This window comes from Heptranchias perlo, chromosome 16 (assembly GCF_035084215.1).
Source record: "Heptranchias perlo isolate sHepPer1 chromosome 16, sHepPer1.hap1, whole genome shotgun sequence".
NCBI lineage: Eukaryota > Metazoa > Chordata > Chondrichthyes > Hexanchiformes > Hexanchidae > Heptranchias > Heptranchias perlo.
The window spans coordinates 33,392,621-33,409,799 of NC_090340.1; the positions used below are offsets into that span (position 1 = coordinate 33,392,621).

General features: G+C 40.1%; 1 protein-coding gene across 3 annotated transcripts in view; it reads left to right on the plus strand.

Annotated features, from left to right (window-relative positions):
- znf423 (zinc finger protein 423) overlaps positions 1-17,179 on the plus strand; it is a 266,828-nt gene that overhangs the window by 217,058 nt on the left and 32,591 nt on the right. For all 3 annotated transcript variants that reach the window (XM_067997912.1, XM_067997914.1, XM_067997913.1), the window contains exon 6: positions 10,152-10,283. In XM_067997912.1, the coding sequence (XP_067854013.1) occupies positions 10,152-10,283 (132 nt within the window). The remainder of the gene's footprint in view (positions 1-10,151; positions 10,284-17,179) is intronic.

Here is a 17,179-nt window from a genome sequence, read left to right on the forward strand (position 1 = left end):
TCACCTCCATACATATCATAGCAGGAAGGCTGCACCATCGGAAGAGTGACAGTAAGCCTTTTGATTTCACAAGGAAGCATGCGTCTAGCTGAGAAAGGGAAGGGACTATAGCCCGGACTGGACTCCAGGCTGTGGTGAGTCTGAATTCCCACCTCAGCCACAATGATTGCAGTGAATGCGAGTCATGTGTAGAGACAAAAGTGCAGGGATTTTAGCTTCAGCATTTCCTGCAGCTTTGTAAACTTTATCTGAAATTGTGTTTGGCAATGTCAGGTATATATTGTGTATCCTGCAATATTTGTTCATCATTCGTTTTTGTGTTTGCTTGCTAAAGCATATGACTAGAAAACCAGCAGTGTATTCAAGCCGTCTGGTCCTGCAGTTTTCAAGTACCAGGGGCTCATTTGTATGCAGAGGGGATTAGCTAGAATTTACTGTATATTCACCCTGGGGAGCTGTGAACTCCCCAGGAATATGGGCTGCTGAAACATTGCAGTTGGAAAGATTAGAACAAACCCTTATGCTACAGACAGAGCCATGGTCACTCAGTAGGCCTCAGACATTAAGATCATTTTCATTTACAGCCTTTTTGATCATCCAACCTCAAAGAAAACCTCTGGTTTTATGACTGCTCATGCCAGAATTACCCAATTACTGTTTGCAAGGGGGAAATCTGAAAGCACTTATAACTAGTAAGCAGGGCACATGATCTGTGCGTATGGATTTTTTTTTGCCTACCCCAACCAATATTTTTACAGCTGTTGACATATATTGAGTTACATGTGGCTGAGCCACATCCCTCTGGTATATTCTCAAAGATCTGTTCACCATTAAATGTGCTAGTTTGAAGTAAATTACTCCAACTTAAAGAAAGAACCATATTGTAGTATAGATGTTCCCATAAATACAAAAAATTTTGAGTTTTTGAAAATTAGGTGTGATTATACACGGTGCAAATATTCACCATTTACAGCGGAATCCATTTAAGTACAAGCTGCTGCCTTCTCTTGTGGGTTTGTTTGCAACTACATGTGGCTAATACTCGATATGTCCTTGCCTGTAGTCATTAGACTATCATTTTGGGGACTATCAGTGGTTCAATAAGTCTAGTGTTTATAGAGCTAAGGTTGTTGAATGTTCCCTCTGCAATGGGGCTCATGGGATTAGGCCTGAAATTTTCATAAATTTACAGTAAAAGAACACAGCTGTTTAAAAAGCAACATTAATAAGACAAGTGTTACAGCAAATACAGATCACTGGACAGCACTGAGTGTCTTAAGAGAAAAGAAGTCCAATAAAGATCGTGGCATATTTCAAACTGTTAGGTGTGCTTTTTAAATATTTCATGCAGATAATCACTTATCTCTGTGTCAGAAAGTAGCTGGGCAGATTGGTGTTGTACATGCTTTGCCACACACTGGAACAATGTGGATTCACATTATTATTCTCCATCCTGTAAGTTCCTGATGTCAGTTGTGCATTGGAACAAGCCACAGAGTGGGAGAAGAACCATCCTAGGCCACTCTTGACAGGATCTGGGAGCTGGTCGCTTGCCTCCTTAGCTGGGAACTGTATGGGAGGGATTGGGATGGGCAAAATATTAAATTTTTATTTATTCGTTCATGGGATGTGGGCGTCGCTGACAAGGCCAGCATTTATTGCCCATCCCTAATTGTCCTTGAGAAGGTGGTGGTGAGCCGCCTCCTTGAACCGCTGCAGTCCGTGTGGTGAAGGTTCTCCCACAGTGCTGTTCGGTAGGGAATGCCAGGATTTTGACCCAGAGACGATGAAGGAACGGCGATATATTTCCAAGTCGGGATGGTGTGTGACTTGGAGGGGAACGTGCAGGTGGTGTTGTTCCCATGTGCTTGCTGCCCTTGTCCTTCTAGTTGGTAGAGGTCGCAGGTTTGGGAGGTGCTGTCGAAGAAGTCTTGGCGAGTTGCTGCAGTGCACCCTGTGGTGGAGGGAGTGAATGTTTAGGATGGTGGATGGGGTACCAATCAAGCGGGCTGTTTTGTCCTGGATGGTGTCGAGCTTGTGTGTTGTTGGAGCTGCACTCATCCAGGCAAGTGGAGAGTATTCCATCAGACTCCTGACTTGTGCCTTGTAGATGTTGGAAAGGCTTTGAGGAGTCAGGAGGTGAGTCACTCGCCGCAGAATGTCCAGCCTCTGACCTGCTCTTGCAGCCACAGTATTTATGTGGCTGGTCCAGTTAAATTTCTGGTCAAAATAGATTACTACATTGGATCAGATAAAACAAATTTCAAGCTCTTGTGGTCCAAGCTGCCTAAATTAAAATAGTTGCATGTTTTCTTTGTTATGAACAAATTCAGTCATTAGTACAATAAAGGAGAATTGATGACCTAAGTTATGTTTAATTCTGCTATTGGTTTTATAAATTGTTGCGATATGACAGTGTTCCTGCATTCAATAAAAATTAGGACAAGATTATAATTTTTCCTAGTTTATTAAGAGATTTGTGTGAATGAAAAATATTCTTTGCATTTCTTGAATTCTACTTTATAATTGGCGTTACAAATGTAAACATGTGCTGATGTATGTATTTTCAGAATTGTGAAAAATAAGTCGTATTCAGAGCATTATGGGCAAAATGTCCAGCTCCAAAAGTTAAGATTTTTCTTGTTCATAAGAACATAGATATCAGAGACATGGAACAAGAAGAGGTAGCTTGACCCAACCTGGCCCATTCTTAGCACTTACTGTACAATCACTTTATCACGGAAACAACCCTCACCCCTTGGATCTCCTAAAGAAAGGTTCGGCAGAGATTATTTGCATCTATTGCCTCTGTGTTGTCAGATTGCTTGTCCAACGTCCAGTCTCGGATGAGCTGCAATTTCCTCCAGTTAAACGTTGGTAACACCAAAGCCATTGTCTTTGGTCCCTACCACAAACTCCACACCCTTGCCATTCATTCCATCCCCCTCCTGACCACTGACTCAAGCTGAGCTTGACTGCCTATTATTCCACCCTGAGCTTGCTTTCCGACCCCAAATCCCCTCTAACATTAGCCACGCTCCGCCCCTGGTTCAGCCCATCTGCTGCTGAAACCCTCATCTGTCCCTTTGTCATCTCCAGACTCGACTATGCCATTGTTCTCCTGACTGGCCTGCCATCATCCACTCGCCATAATCTTCAGCTCATCGAAAACTCTGCTGCCGATATCCTATCCTGCATCAAGTTCCATTCATCCATCACCCCTTCCTTGCTGACCTATATTAGCTGCCAGTCTGCAAATGCCTCAAATTTAAAATTCTGATCCTCGAGTTTAAATCCTTTTCATGGCATCACCCCTCCCTATTTCTGTAACCTCCTCCAGCTCGACACCTCCATCCCTTGGCCTCTCTGACTCTGGTCTCTTATGCAACCCCCCTCCTTTTTTGCCCAACCAGTGGGAGACATGCCTCCTGCTGCCTAGGCCCCATGCTCTGCAATTTCCACCCTAAACCCTTCTGCCTTTCTACCTCCCCCTCCTTCTTTATGATGCTCCTTAAAATCCATCTCTTTTGATCAAGCTTTTGATCACTCCATATAATATCTTATTCTTTGGCTCAATGGTCTTTCTTTTCTTAAGCCTCAGTGAAGCACCTTGGGATGTTTTTTATACATTAAAGGCACTATATAAATGTAAGTTGTTCTTGCATCTCCTCAAATCATTGCATCATAAGATGACTTATAATTGCATACCCCGATCCAAAAAATAGTGCAAACAACAGTAGAATAGTGATCTACCAGGTGATTATATGCCCTTCTGTGACTTTATGAATTATATTGCTCTTGGAAATACCATGACATTGTTCATGAAAGATGTGATCTGTAATTTTTACCATTGCTATACCATTTATGATTCAATATGGCCTCTTTTCTCTAAATTCATTTTTAAAGGACCATGTATTTAACCTAGAGCACTTGGATGTTGTTTAAATTTGTTTGTGTGAAAAGGGTAATGGCTGCAGGCTTAATGGTGATATATCAACTTTGAGCCCTGTGGATTGGTGAGACACAGGATTGGTTCCTGACTCCCTTCAGAGAATCAAAATTGTCTGCCCCAAAAAGCTGTGGATGCTGGGATCGATAGATATTTGTTAGGTAGGGGTATCAAGGGATATGGAGCTCAGGCCGGTAAATGGAATTAAGTTACAGATCAGCCATGATCTAATTGAATAGCAGAGCAGGCTCGAGGGGCTGAATGGTCTATTCCTGTTGCTATGTTCTTAATTCCTGATCCCAGCTGTGCTACTGTCGTACAAAAATGCAAAACTAGCTGAGCAAAGTGGTCCATTGAGCCTCCAATAAAATTGAGACATGATTCATATTAGTATTGATCTTTATTGGTTACTACTGACATTTAACTGAAGTAGCTTTCTAAATACCATTCATTCACTTTCCCACGACACTGTAGCAGGAGAAGGATAGAACTTGAATTCATATAGCATCTTTAAGATCCTCAGGATGTCCCAATGTGCTTTACATCTAATGAAAAATGACTCCAATTACTCCCTCAGTACTGCAATGAAGTAGCAGCCTAAATTATATGTTCAAGTCTCTGGAGTGGAGCTTGAACCTACAACCTTCTGACCCAGAGGCGAGAGTGCTATCACTGAGCCACGACTGACACCTTAGAGCTTCAAATTATCTTAGAAAAATGTGTAACAGTGTTTAAATAATTTGTCTCAGGACAAAATCAGAAATTGCTTTAATATTTCTAAGTGTACATCCCCATTTTAGGAGAGGGAATATTGCTGGAGGAGTCAAGTGTCATGTGTATTACAACATTATGCACAAGCTATTCTGTGCTTTCAGAATATGAGTCCTGTTGTCAAGTTGAACATAGTTTTTGTTATGCTACTGTGAAATATGCCATACTAAGAATTATAGTTGAAGACTAGAAAATCTTATCAGCTCTCCAACATGCATAGAAGTGAATGTGAATATGAGAATGAAAGTATGTCATTCTGTTTGTATGGAAACAGCTACCATACTGTCAGAACAATGTATTTATCTTAGGTGAAAAAATGTATTGTATATAAGTTTTTTGAATGAAAATAATTTGCCTCAAAGCTTAGCTAGAGCATTTACCAGCTAACTCTTGGACTATACTGAAGTGTGCTCTGTATGCCGGGAGTTGAAAATGGTTGGACTACAACTCCCAGCATTCATACCTGGGTCTTTAACCAATCAAAGGACAATAGGCATTTGGTCTGTCCCAATCGCTTCCATTTCCTATGTTAAGAGTCAGATTTTGTCACACTGGTTACCAGAAGAATGGGTCAAAACCAAATTGATGTGATTTTAAAATTGTGTATCAGAATTGCTGCAAATTAAGAGGTGATATTGTACGGTTACTAATACCTTTGGGAAGTGCCATTGCTGTTTAGTGCACTGTTTAAACAGTTGTTCAGTAATGCTTTTTCTAAGGCATGCACACTTTTATTAGTAAATTTATAGATGAGGCTGCTATAAAATTATCAGATGGAACCTTTTGCTTTAAAACCACTGAGCAGTTTCATATGTTCCTAATGGGTTTAAAAAGTTTAACCGTAACTCCATACAGATTTAACACATTTGAAATAATTAGACATTGTCTCAGCATGGTAACTGCAGGAGTGGGTGTATTAAAAGCTTTTTTAGGTTTTTGATTGAATATTACTGGAAAATATAATGTTAAAAATCCATATTTTCATTTGATCATAATGTTTGTAGCACCTGTATTATATTTCTAATTATGAAATGTGTTTGAATTTTTGTGCTATTCAATATTCAGTCATGTTGTCACTAGTTCCATGATTTACAATACAACTTTTCCCTTTGGGCTTATAATAGTTCACATTGTGTTTAAGCTAGATTTTTACTTTTGGGATTTTTAATATGGAACCGCCCATCTCTGAAGACATGCGCACTGTCATATATTACCATTGAGTATATTAAAGCACGGTATACATTTGATAATTTCTACAAATCAAAAGTACTTTTATAATACCTCTGTATATTTTCTAAAAACTCGTGATTTAAATAAAATAATCAATGAGTAACTGTGGAATAATATTTTTATCACACTCCCCAAGATGCCATTCATAACTTGCTCATGACCTATTAGTATTAGCACCAACAGCTTCCAGAATTTTCAGATTTATGTTTTTCTGATCTATTCTCATCCCTGATTTAAAATTGATGCAAAATCGTGCAGTACCATTGGGTGGTTTAAGACAGAAACCAGTTCTTGCAAAAACGGAAGCCAATTCCAATCAGATGTCTTATTTTAAAAAGATGTGGTTTCCAGTTGAAGCAGTGTGGTAGGTTGAATTGCTGGAATGGGGAGAGGATACTTTTGCCCTATCAGCATCTCCCTGCCACAGCAGTAATATTGGCTCTTTTGTTCTATTCCATAGTGTGTGTCATTTTCTCTCTCGTCCTTGCTGCCCAACTAAATAATTTAGTACATGCAAATACAAAAATATATTGACTAATTCGATTGTCCCTGAATTGTTTAAACTTATAAATTAGAATCTTTCCCCCAAAGCAATATTTTCATAACTTTCAAGTCAGCAAGCTTTGCCCTGTATAAATTTCTGTTGTGTCCAGGTGCAATTTTTTTTGGCGAATCAAATGAAATAATTACATGGGAAATAAGCCGTTCTGTTTCTTGCAGCATCATAACGCACTACCATAAAAATAGCACTCTTTTGTACAATCACTTCAATTGCTACTTTTTATCCATTTCTGTTTCTTTTTTTCCCTTGTCTCCCTACATTTCTTTCATACTTTGTGTCACTTAGTACCTGTTGTCTTCAAATGTTTGTATTTATTCACTTCATTTTCATGGAGAAAAAACAGTTTTAAAAAAAGAAAAATTAAATTAAACATGAGAGAGTAAAGACTGGGGAGAATATTAAATAACAGGAAAATCACTAAAAATGGACCAGCTAAGATGGAACCAGCTCTTCAATCTTTAAATCTGTTAGAATGCTATATTGTTAAAACAATCAACTATACAGCTTTAGGCCTAAATTTGACTTGATCATTAAATTTAGATACAAAAGTCACAATGGCACATGAGAGCCAACATCAAAGTAATTTGTCCCCGCCCAATGCTGCAATTGCAATATTGAGTATTTCTGAAAATTGTTTCTGCCCAGTTCTGTTTGATTTGTGAATGACTGAAGGCCACATCTATCAGTTTCTTGCCTGACTGGTAAAGCTTCAACATGTGACAATGAGAAATGTATAGGTGCAAGCGAGCCAACAGATAACGTGCTATTAATCATACTGGTTCAAAGGTCTTGTAGCAAGTCTGATTTTAATTTAAGAGGTTTTGGGAGACTTCAGAATCACCTTAGTGCGTTTATTGCTGTGTGATTTGTATACGTGCTATACGACATCAATAAATGGGTACCATGTAATGAGAGCATGAATATTAAAACGGAAGTCTACTTTCTCATTAAAACTGCAAAAACCACAACAGAAGTATGACTATTAGAAAGCTATTAGCATGCACTAAGTATACTATTAGTTTCTTTGTTAGTACAGTATGTGTCTGCCTGGTCATAAGTAGCAAGGTCACCCCTGCTGCTCTGGGTGCAGGCTCTGCCTGTGCTGGCGGTATTTCCTTCTTTTTCTCTCTTTCTCCCTGGCACTATCTTTCTTTTTCTTTCTCTCCTGAGGTGCAGATGGCCACATTTGCAGGTTAACTGGAACAGCTGGAGGCGCATTATTAGTTCCCTGCTGCGAACTCATATTTGCTTAGATTTTTTTTAACTGCACAGTAATTTATGACTTTTAGCCACTGATGTAGCTGGTACCTTTGCTTTGAACACACTGATCTGCGTTCAAAATTCATTAGCATTTGTTAAAATGTTGAAAAGGAGGATGCAATTGTCCCTTTAATCAATTAATCGATAATTATTGTTCATAGGGCTATAGCAGCTTTGAAATGTAAACAACATGAACTGTAGCAGACATCGGTCCCTAAGGGGATTCTAGACAATATTTATACTAGTGCATTCATCTGTGGTGACAGTTTCTAAGGAGTGCAATAGTAGATCATAACTGCCTTTAGTGAGAAGTCAGCAGACTGTTTATTCCACTCCATTTAATGTTTAGAAGCACAATAAATAATTACCTTTGTTTTAAATTCTGTGTATTCTAAAAGATTTTAGGCTCCAGCTGTAACTTTGTACACAAAAGGGGATTAATGCTTTGTTTCGTTCCTCAGGGTTAGAAAAACCTAAAGCTTTTATAGTTTTAATTCAATGCCAACAACACTAACTCCCTTAAGTACACTTTGTATGTTAAATTAACAATGAAAACGCAAATATTTATTCTCTGCATTATTGCATGGCTCATGCAGAAATTCAGTGAGCCAAAGAAATGTGCATCTTGCATATGTGAGTAGCTTTAAGGAGTGTGTCTCTTTTTATACTTCTGCTTATTTGTGTTTTACTTTTTTTTCTTAAATAAAGTTTTAAGAATCATCATTGTGTTTAACAGAAGGCAATGTGTTTTAGCTGCCTAATTATATTTAAATATAGTGCTCTGTTCTTGCTCTACTGTGCAGATATATGGGAATACTTTGCCATCTGTGTGGTTTACTTATTTCAATGTGTTGAAGCACCAAGATGTGGTGCCTTGATGTGGTGGGCTCAGGTTTGAGTCCCATTCCACTGAGTCACTGATTTTACAACACTGAGTTCAGCATTACCTAATCACCACTTTTTGATGTGCTTCATTTTCTCTTCGATGCTTTTGAACCTACCGGTTGTGGGCTTAGGCCACCTAAATTTTTTTGTCTTAGGCACTCTAGATCACCACCTAAGCCAGTTCTGGGGCTAAAATTCCTTGTGTCCTGCTCTGCCGGCACAATTGTGATGGAGTGGATCCTGCATCTGCCTGTGCTCAAAGATTACATGGCCAGAGTGGGTGCATCACACCTGCCAGGATACTTCAGCAGAGCCTGGCCCGGGGCGGTATGGGTAGAATTTTCTGGGGTAGCCCAGACATGCCCTGTTGACGTGAGGAAGGTGGGCAGAAGATTTTACCATGTTTTCCCCACCATCACCAGAATTTAAAGGGGCAATTTGATCAAGGAATCAGGATTCCACCCCAAAATCTTGAAACAAACCCATTTTTTCTGCCCTCCCCAAACCTCAGACAGACACACACACACACACACACACACCATGCAGAACGGGCATTTAGGCAAAGTTCTGGAGGAGCTGCAATTAAGCACCACGAGTTGCCACCATTAGGAGAAAGAGGCAGACTTGGGGCATCCATTTGATTCATTATTCTTTGGCTGGTCTAGTGTTAAGAGTGCTGCTCTGCCATGTAGGGAGCCTGATCGGTTCAGAAATGTAACCAGCCCAACTTATCCCTAATTGAATGATAGCATAATAATTTACTGTTGCCTATATGTATTGCCTAACTGTTAAAGAAAGCAAATATTAACACTTACTTGTTGTAAAACTGGTAATTTAGCTTTAGCCTCACTGCTTCTAAAAGCACAGTAGGGAAGGTGTTAGGTTTGTCCAATCAAAAACATCTGTGGTCAGTGCAACTAATCCTGATTTGGTGACAGGCTGTTACCAAGAATCAGCAGGGTCCTAATCTGCTGTCATCAAATCTGATAGGATGTGATAAATCTGTCATCTCCAAATGCTCATCTTCAGCTGCCAAAAATATCTCAAAAGCAGGAATTTTGTAAAAACCTTACGACAGTGGTTTTGAGGTCAGACGAATGTTGATTTGTATTTTCAGTGTTTTATTGCCGTTTAGATCTTCAGATCTCTTGCAGGTACATGGCACATTTTAAGTATTGTCAAATAGAAATGCTGCCTATTGAGGATGTAAATGCATCATAAATGAGGATGTAAACCCAATTCTTGAATCAAAACATACAAATTTAATAGTACCTTGTAGTAGTAGAACTCAACTGAAATGGAGTTTTAAACAATGTTTGCATTTTTTATTGTCATCTACCATGAGCATATTCGATGCTGCCAGGATTGGGTTAAATTGTTAGCTTTCAGATACACATTCTAATCAGCATCATTGCATCTCCCCACCGCCCCCCCCCCCCCCCAACAACCCCATATTTTTCTTTAACTAACAGTTGTATTATTTGAACTTTACAGAGGAAGGCATCAATCATGAGTGCAAACTGTGTAACCAGATGTTTGACTCGCCAGCAAAGCTGCTGTGTCACCTGATCGAACACAGCTTTGAAGGAATGGGAGGTACTTTTAAATGCCCGGTTTGTTTTACAGGTAAGGTGCATACAATAGAACTTATTTTAATCTCTCCCATTTTTATGTAGGAGTCCTTTATTTTTAAATGTCAACACTCAAGAAATTGAGTTTGAATCTGAAAACATTTAAAGTTAGGGTAACTCCAACAAAATAAATGATTAAAAAATTGTCCTACATGAGAGTAATATTCGACTTTTGGCTATGACAGTGGTGAGCGCTCGTGGCAGTGACATCACTGTGCTGCTGCAGATTAATATAAACAAATATACACTCATTACATATCAGTTCACTGTTGGTTGCATAGATTGAGAAGTGTCGATGTATTTCATCCAAAGACACACTGCTTTCTATTCTTGTATTTGGAGCTGCTTCAGGATTTGAAGTTGGCAATGATGTACAACTTAGTTTCTATTGGGAGTCCAAGTACACAAATCATTTGAAGCTAGTAGACAGGTACAAAAAGCAATCAAAAAGGCTAATGGAAAGTTGGCCTTTATCTCAAGGGGGTTGGATTACAAAGGGGAGGAAGTTATGCTTCAGTTGTATTGAGCCTTGGTCAGATCCCATCTGAAGTACTGTGTTCGGTTTTGGGCACTGCACCTCAGAAAGGATATATTGGCTTTAGGGGCGCAGCACAGATTCATCAGAATGATACTGGGGCTTAGAGGGTTAAATTATGAGGATAGGTTGCATAAACATAGCTTGTATTCCCTTGAGTAAAGAAGAGTGAGGGGTAAACATAGAAAATAGGAGCAGGAGTAGGCCAGTCGGCCCTTCGAGCCTGCTCCGCCATTCATATTATCATGGCTGATCCTCTATCTCAGTACCATATTCCCGCTCTCTCCCCATACTCCTTGATGCTTTCTGTATCTAGAAATCTATCTATCTCCTTCTTAAATATATTCAGTGACTTGTCCTCCACAGCCTTCTGTGGGAGAGAATTCCACAGGTTCACCACCCTCTGAGTGAAGAAATTTCTCCTCATCTCAGTCCTAAATGTCCTACCCCATATCCTGAGACTATGACCCCTTGTTCTGGACCTCTCTCCCAGCCATCGGGAACATCCTCCCTGCATCCAGTCTGTCTAGCCCTGTCAAAATTTTATACGTTTCAATGAGATCCCCTCTCATTCTCCTAAACTTGAGTGAAAACAGGCCTAGTTGACCCAATCTCTCCTCATATGACAGTCCAGCCATCCCAGGAATCAGTCTGGTGAACCTTCGCTACACTCCCTCTAAGGCAATTATATCCTTTGTTAGGTCAGGAGACCAAAACTGCACACAATATTCCAGGTGTGGTCTCACCAAGGCCCTGTATAATTGCAGAAAGGCATCCTTGCTCCTGTACTCAAGTCATCCTGCAATGAAGGCCAACATACCATTTGCCTTCCTAACTGCTTGCTGCACCTGCATGTTTGCTTTCAGTGACTGGTGTACAAGGACACCCAAGTCCCTTTGTACATTAACATTTCCCAATCTATTTCCATTTAAATAATACCCTGCCTTTCTATTTTCCTTCCGAAGTGGATAACTTCACATTTACCCACGTTATACTGCATCTGCCATGTATTTGCCCACTCACTCAACTTGTCTAAATAGCCTTGAAGCCTCTTTGCATCCTCCTCACAACTCACAATCCCACCTAGTTTTGTGTCGTCAGCAAACTTGGAAATATTACATTTGGTTCCCTCATCCAAATCATTGATATATGTTGTGAATAGCTGGGGCCCAAGCACTGATCCCTGCGGTACCCCTCTAGTCACTGCCTGCCACCCCAAAAAAGACCCATTTATTCCTACTCTCTGTTTGCTGTGTTTTGACCAATTTTCAATCCATGCCAGTATATTACCCCCAATCCCATGTGCTTCAATTTTGCACACTAACCTCTTATATGGGACTTTATCAAAGGCCTTCTGAAAATCCAAATACACCACATCCACTGGTTCTCCCTTATCTATTCTACTAGTGACATTCTCAAAAAACTCCAGGAGGTTTGTCAAACACGATTTTCCTTTCATAAATCCATGTTGACTTTGTCTAATCCCGTTGACATTTTCTAAGTGTCCTGTTATCACATCCTTTATAATAGACTCTAGCATTTTCCCTACTACAGATGTTAGGCTAACCGGTCTGTAGTTCCCTGTTTTCTCTCTCCCTTTTTTAAATAGTGGGGCTACATTTACTACCCTCCAATCTGCAGGATCTGTTCCATAATCTATAGAATTTTGGAAGGTGACAACCAATGCATCCACTATTCCCCTGGCTACCTCTTTTAGTACTCTGGGATGCAGATTATCATGCCCTGGGGATTTATTGGCTTTCAGTCCCATTAATTTCTCCAGCACTTTTTTTTACTGATACTAATTTCCTTTAATTCCTCCTTTTCACTAGACCTTTGGTTCCCTAGCATTTTTGGGAAGTTATTTGTGTCCTCTTCCATGAAGACAGAACCAAAGTATTTGTTTAATTGCTCTGCCATTTCCTTGTTCCCCATTATAAATTCTCCCGTTTCTGACTGTAAGGGACCTACATTTGTCTTCACTAATCTTTTTCTTTTTACAAATTTGTAGAAGCTTTTACAGTCTGCTTTTATGTTCCTTGCAAGTTTATTCTCATACTCTTTTTCCCCTCTTAATCAATCTCTTGGTCCTTTTTTGCTGAATTCTAAACTGCTCTCGATCCTCAGGCTTGCTACTTTTTCTGGCAACTTTATATGACTCCTCTTTGGATCTAATACTATTCTTAATTTCTTTTGTTAGCCATGTTTGGGTCACTTATCCTTTTGTGATTTTTGCACCAGAAAGGCAGTGGAGGCCAAGCCATTAAATATATTCAAGAAGGAGATAGATATATTAATGCTAAAGGGATCAAGGGATATGGGGAAAAAGCGGGAACAGGGTACTGAGTTAAACGATCAGCCATAATCATTTTGAATGGCGGAGCAGGCCCGAAGGGCCAAATGGCCTACTCTTGCTCCTATTTTCTATGATTCTATAACTGTTGCAATTCATGCATTCGTTCCTTAAATGTTAGCCATTACCTATCCACTGTCATGCCTTTTAATGAAACTCCCCAATCTATCATAGCCAACTCACTCCTCATACCTTCATAGTTTCCTTTGTTTAGACCCTAGTTTCAGATTGGACTACATCACTTTCCATCTTAATGAAGAATTCTATCATGTTATGGTCACTCTTCCCTAAAGGACCCCGCACAACAAGATTATTAATTAACCCTTCTCATTGTATAATACCCAATCTAGGATAGCCTGTTCCCTACTTGGCTCCTCAACATACTGGTCTAAAAAACCATCTCGTACATATTCTAGGAATTCATCCTCCACAGTATTATTGCTAATTTGGTTTGGCCAGTCTATATGTAGATGAAAGTCACCCATGATTACTGCAGTACCCTTGTTACGTGCATCTCTAATTTCCTGTTTGATGCTGTCCCCTACATTACCACTACTGTTTGGAGACCTATAGACTACTGCCACCAGTGTTTTCTGCCCCTTGGTGCTTCTTAACTCCACCCAGACTGATTCTACATCTTGATTTTCTGAGCCAATATCTTTTCTCACTATTGCTCTGATTTCATCCTTTACTAACAATGCCACACCACCTCCTTTTCCTTTTTGCCTGTCCTTCCTAAATATCGAATACCCTTGGATATTCAGCTCCCACCCATGGACACCCTGCAGCCATGTCTCCGTAATCGCAATGATATCATATCCGTTCACATCTGTATGCGCTGTTAATTCGTCTACCTTATTACAAATGCTTCGTGCATTCAGATTTTTAGACATCTTAACATTTTTTTGGACTGTGGCCCTTTTTGTCTTATTACTATTTTTTCTTACCTGGACCCTATTTGTTCATGCACTCTTTTGTTTGTATGCTCTGACACTTCCTGACACATTCTGGTTATCCTTACCCAATCACTTTCCTGCACTGCTTCCTTGTCTTTTGTCTTTAGCATTCTAGATTTCCCTCCACCAGGATCCTCCCCCTCCTTATTTAGTTTAAAGCCCTATCTACCTCCCTAGTTATTCGATTCGCTGGATCGAATAACTAGGGAGGTAGATAGGGCTTTAAACTAAATAAGGAACAGCTCTCTTTCCCCAGTACTGGTGCTAATGCCCCACGAATCGAAGCCCACTTCTCCCACACCAATCTTTGAGCCACGCATTCATCTCCCTGATCCTATTGACCCTATGCCAATTTGCTTGTGGCTCAGGTAATAATCCAGAGATTATTACCTTTGTGGTTCTGCTTTTTAATTTAGTCTCTAGCTGCTCAAACACTCAGCAGAATCTTTTTCTTAGTCCTGCCTATGTCGTTGTTACCTACGTGGACCACGACAACTGGATCCTCCCCCTCCCACTCCAAGTTCTTCTCCAGCCCGGAGGAGATGTCCTTAACCCTGGCACCAGGTAGGCAACATAGCCTTTGGGACTCATGCTCCTGGCAGCAGAGAACAGTGTCTATCCCCCTAACTATACTGTCACCTACTACAGCCAATGCATCCACTATTCCCCTGGCTACCTCTTTTAGTACTCTGGGATGCAGATTATCATGCCCTGGGGATTTATTGGCTTTCAGTCCGATTAATTTCTCCAGCACTTTTTTTTACTGATACTAATTTCCTTTAATTCCTCCTTTTCACTAGACCTTTGGTTCCCTAGCATTTTTGGGAAGTTATTTGTGTCCTCTTCCATGAAGACAGAACCAAAGTATTTGTTTAATTGCTCTGCCATTTCCTTGTTCCCCATTATAAATTCTCCCGTTTCTGACTGTAAGGGACCTACATTTGTCTTCACTAATCTTTTTCTTTTTACAAATTTGTAGAAGCTTTTACAGTCTGCTTTTATGTTCCTTGCAAGTTTATTCTCATACTCTTTTTCCCCTCTTAATCAATCTCTTGGTCCTTTTTTGCTGAATTCTAAACTGCTCTCGATCCTTTTTACTCTCCCGACTTGAATGGCTTCCTGTACCACGGTGCCGTGGTTGGTTTGCTCGTCGTCCCTGCACTTGTCCACAAGTGTTGCAAGACTTAATTTAATTAAGTTTAGTTTTTAAAATTTAGTTATATGCTATATGTTAACTTAAAACTTAGCCCACAGTTACTACCAACCACTTACCTGCCTCACCTGTGATGTTACACTGTAGTTTTCTCTTGTTGTTGCAGGTCTGATCAAGGTGTTCAAAGTGTTAAAAAGATTCGATAGGATAGATATAGAGAAACTATTTCCTCTGGTGGGGAAATCAAGGAAGAGGGAACATAATCTTAAAATTAGAAGCAGGTCATTTAGGAGGGAAATCAGGAAGCACTTTTTCACACAAAGGGTAGTGGAAATATGGAATTCTCTCCCCCAATAGGCTGTGGATGCTGGAATAATTGGAGCTTTCAAGACTGAGATCGAAGAGATATGGAGCTGCGGTGGGTAAATGGAGTTGTGGTACAGATCAGGCACGGTCTAATTGAATGGCAGAGCAAGCTCGAGGAGCTGAATGGCCTACTCCTGTTTCTATGTTCCTGAAATGACCACGGTCATATTTTTGCTTTATGAGAAAGTAAGAACCTCCCATGGGGAGGTTAACAAGTGCTGTGGGGGACAGTTTAAACTATTTTGGCAGGGGGAAGGGAATCAGGATAAAGCATCCGAGAGGAGAAATAAAGTGCATAGAGGACTGGGAGAGACAAACAGCAATAGAATAAAGAGGAAAGTCCAGAAAGAGGTGGGACCAGGCAGGGGAGAAATGCAAAGCACACGAAGGCAGGTTTGGAGTGCATGTGCATAAATGCATGGAGCGTAATAAATAATAAATAAGATTGGTGAACTGCAGGCACAAGTTGTCACATGAGGTTATGATATGGTAGCAATGACAGAGACCTAGTGTAAACAAGGGCAAGAATGGGAACTTAACATTCCTGGCTACAATGTAATCAGGAGGATTAGGGAAGGAAAATGAGGGGGAAGGAAAAAGAGGTGGGAGGAGGTGGCAGTATTAATCAAAGATACTGTTACAACCCTGGAAAGGGATGATGTGCTTAAGGGTTCAAAAACAGAATCTATTTGATTAGAGTTAAGGAGCAGCAGAGGAGCTGTTATGCTGCTGGGTCCATACAATGTAACAGTGGAAAGGAGATGGAGCAACAAATCTGCAAGCAAATTTCAGAAAGATGTAAAAACAATAGATTACTGGTAATGGGGGACTTCCATTATCCTTATATAGCCTGGGGTAAAAACAGTGTAAAGGAGGGGAAAGAATTCCTGAAATATCTACAGGAGAACTTTCTTAATTAGTTTGATTCCAGCCCAACGGGGAAGGAAGCAGTGCTGAATCTAATTCTGGGGAATGAAGTGAGGCAAGTGGAGCACGATTCAGTGGGAGAACATCTGGGAAACAGTGATCACAATATCGTTAGGTTTAGAGTAATAATGGAAAGGGACAAGGAACAAAGTGAAGATTCTTAACTGGAAGAGGGCAAATTTCAGTGACTGAAAACAAAGATTGGCAGCCACAACAGTAAATGAGAAATGGGTACCCTTCAAGAGATAGTTTGGGTAGACTAAACACATTCCCACGAGGGGCAAAAGAAAAGCATCTAAAGCTAGAGCTCCCTGGATGACTAAAGAAATTGAGATTAAAATGAAACAGAAAAAGGAATTATGATAAGTGTCAGGTTCCTAATACAGTAGAGAATCAAGCAATATATAGAAAGTGCAGAGGAGAACTGATAAAGGAAATAAGAGGGGCAAAGAGAGTATATGAGAAAAGATTAGCAGGTGTCTGTCAGGTGAGACGGTAACCAGAGGACACAGATTTAAGATAATTCGCAAAAGAACCAGAGGGGAGATGAGGAGAAGGTTTTTTTATGCAGCAAGTTGTTATAATCTGGAATGCATTGCCT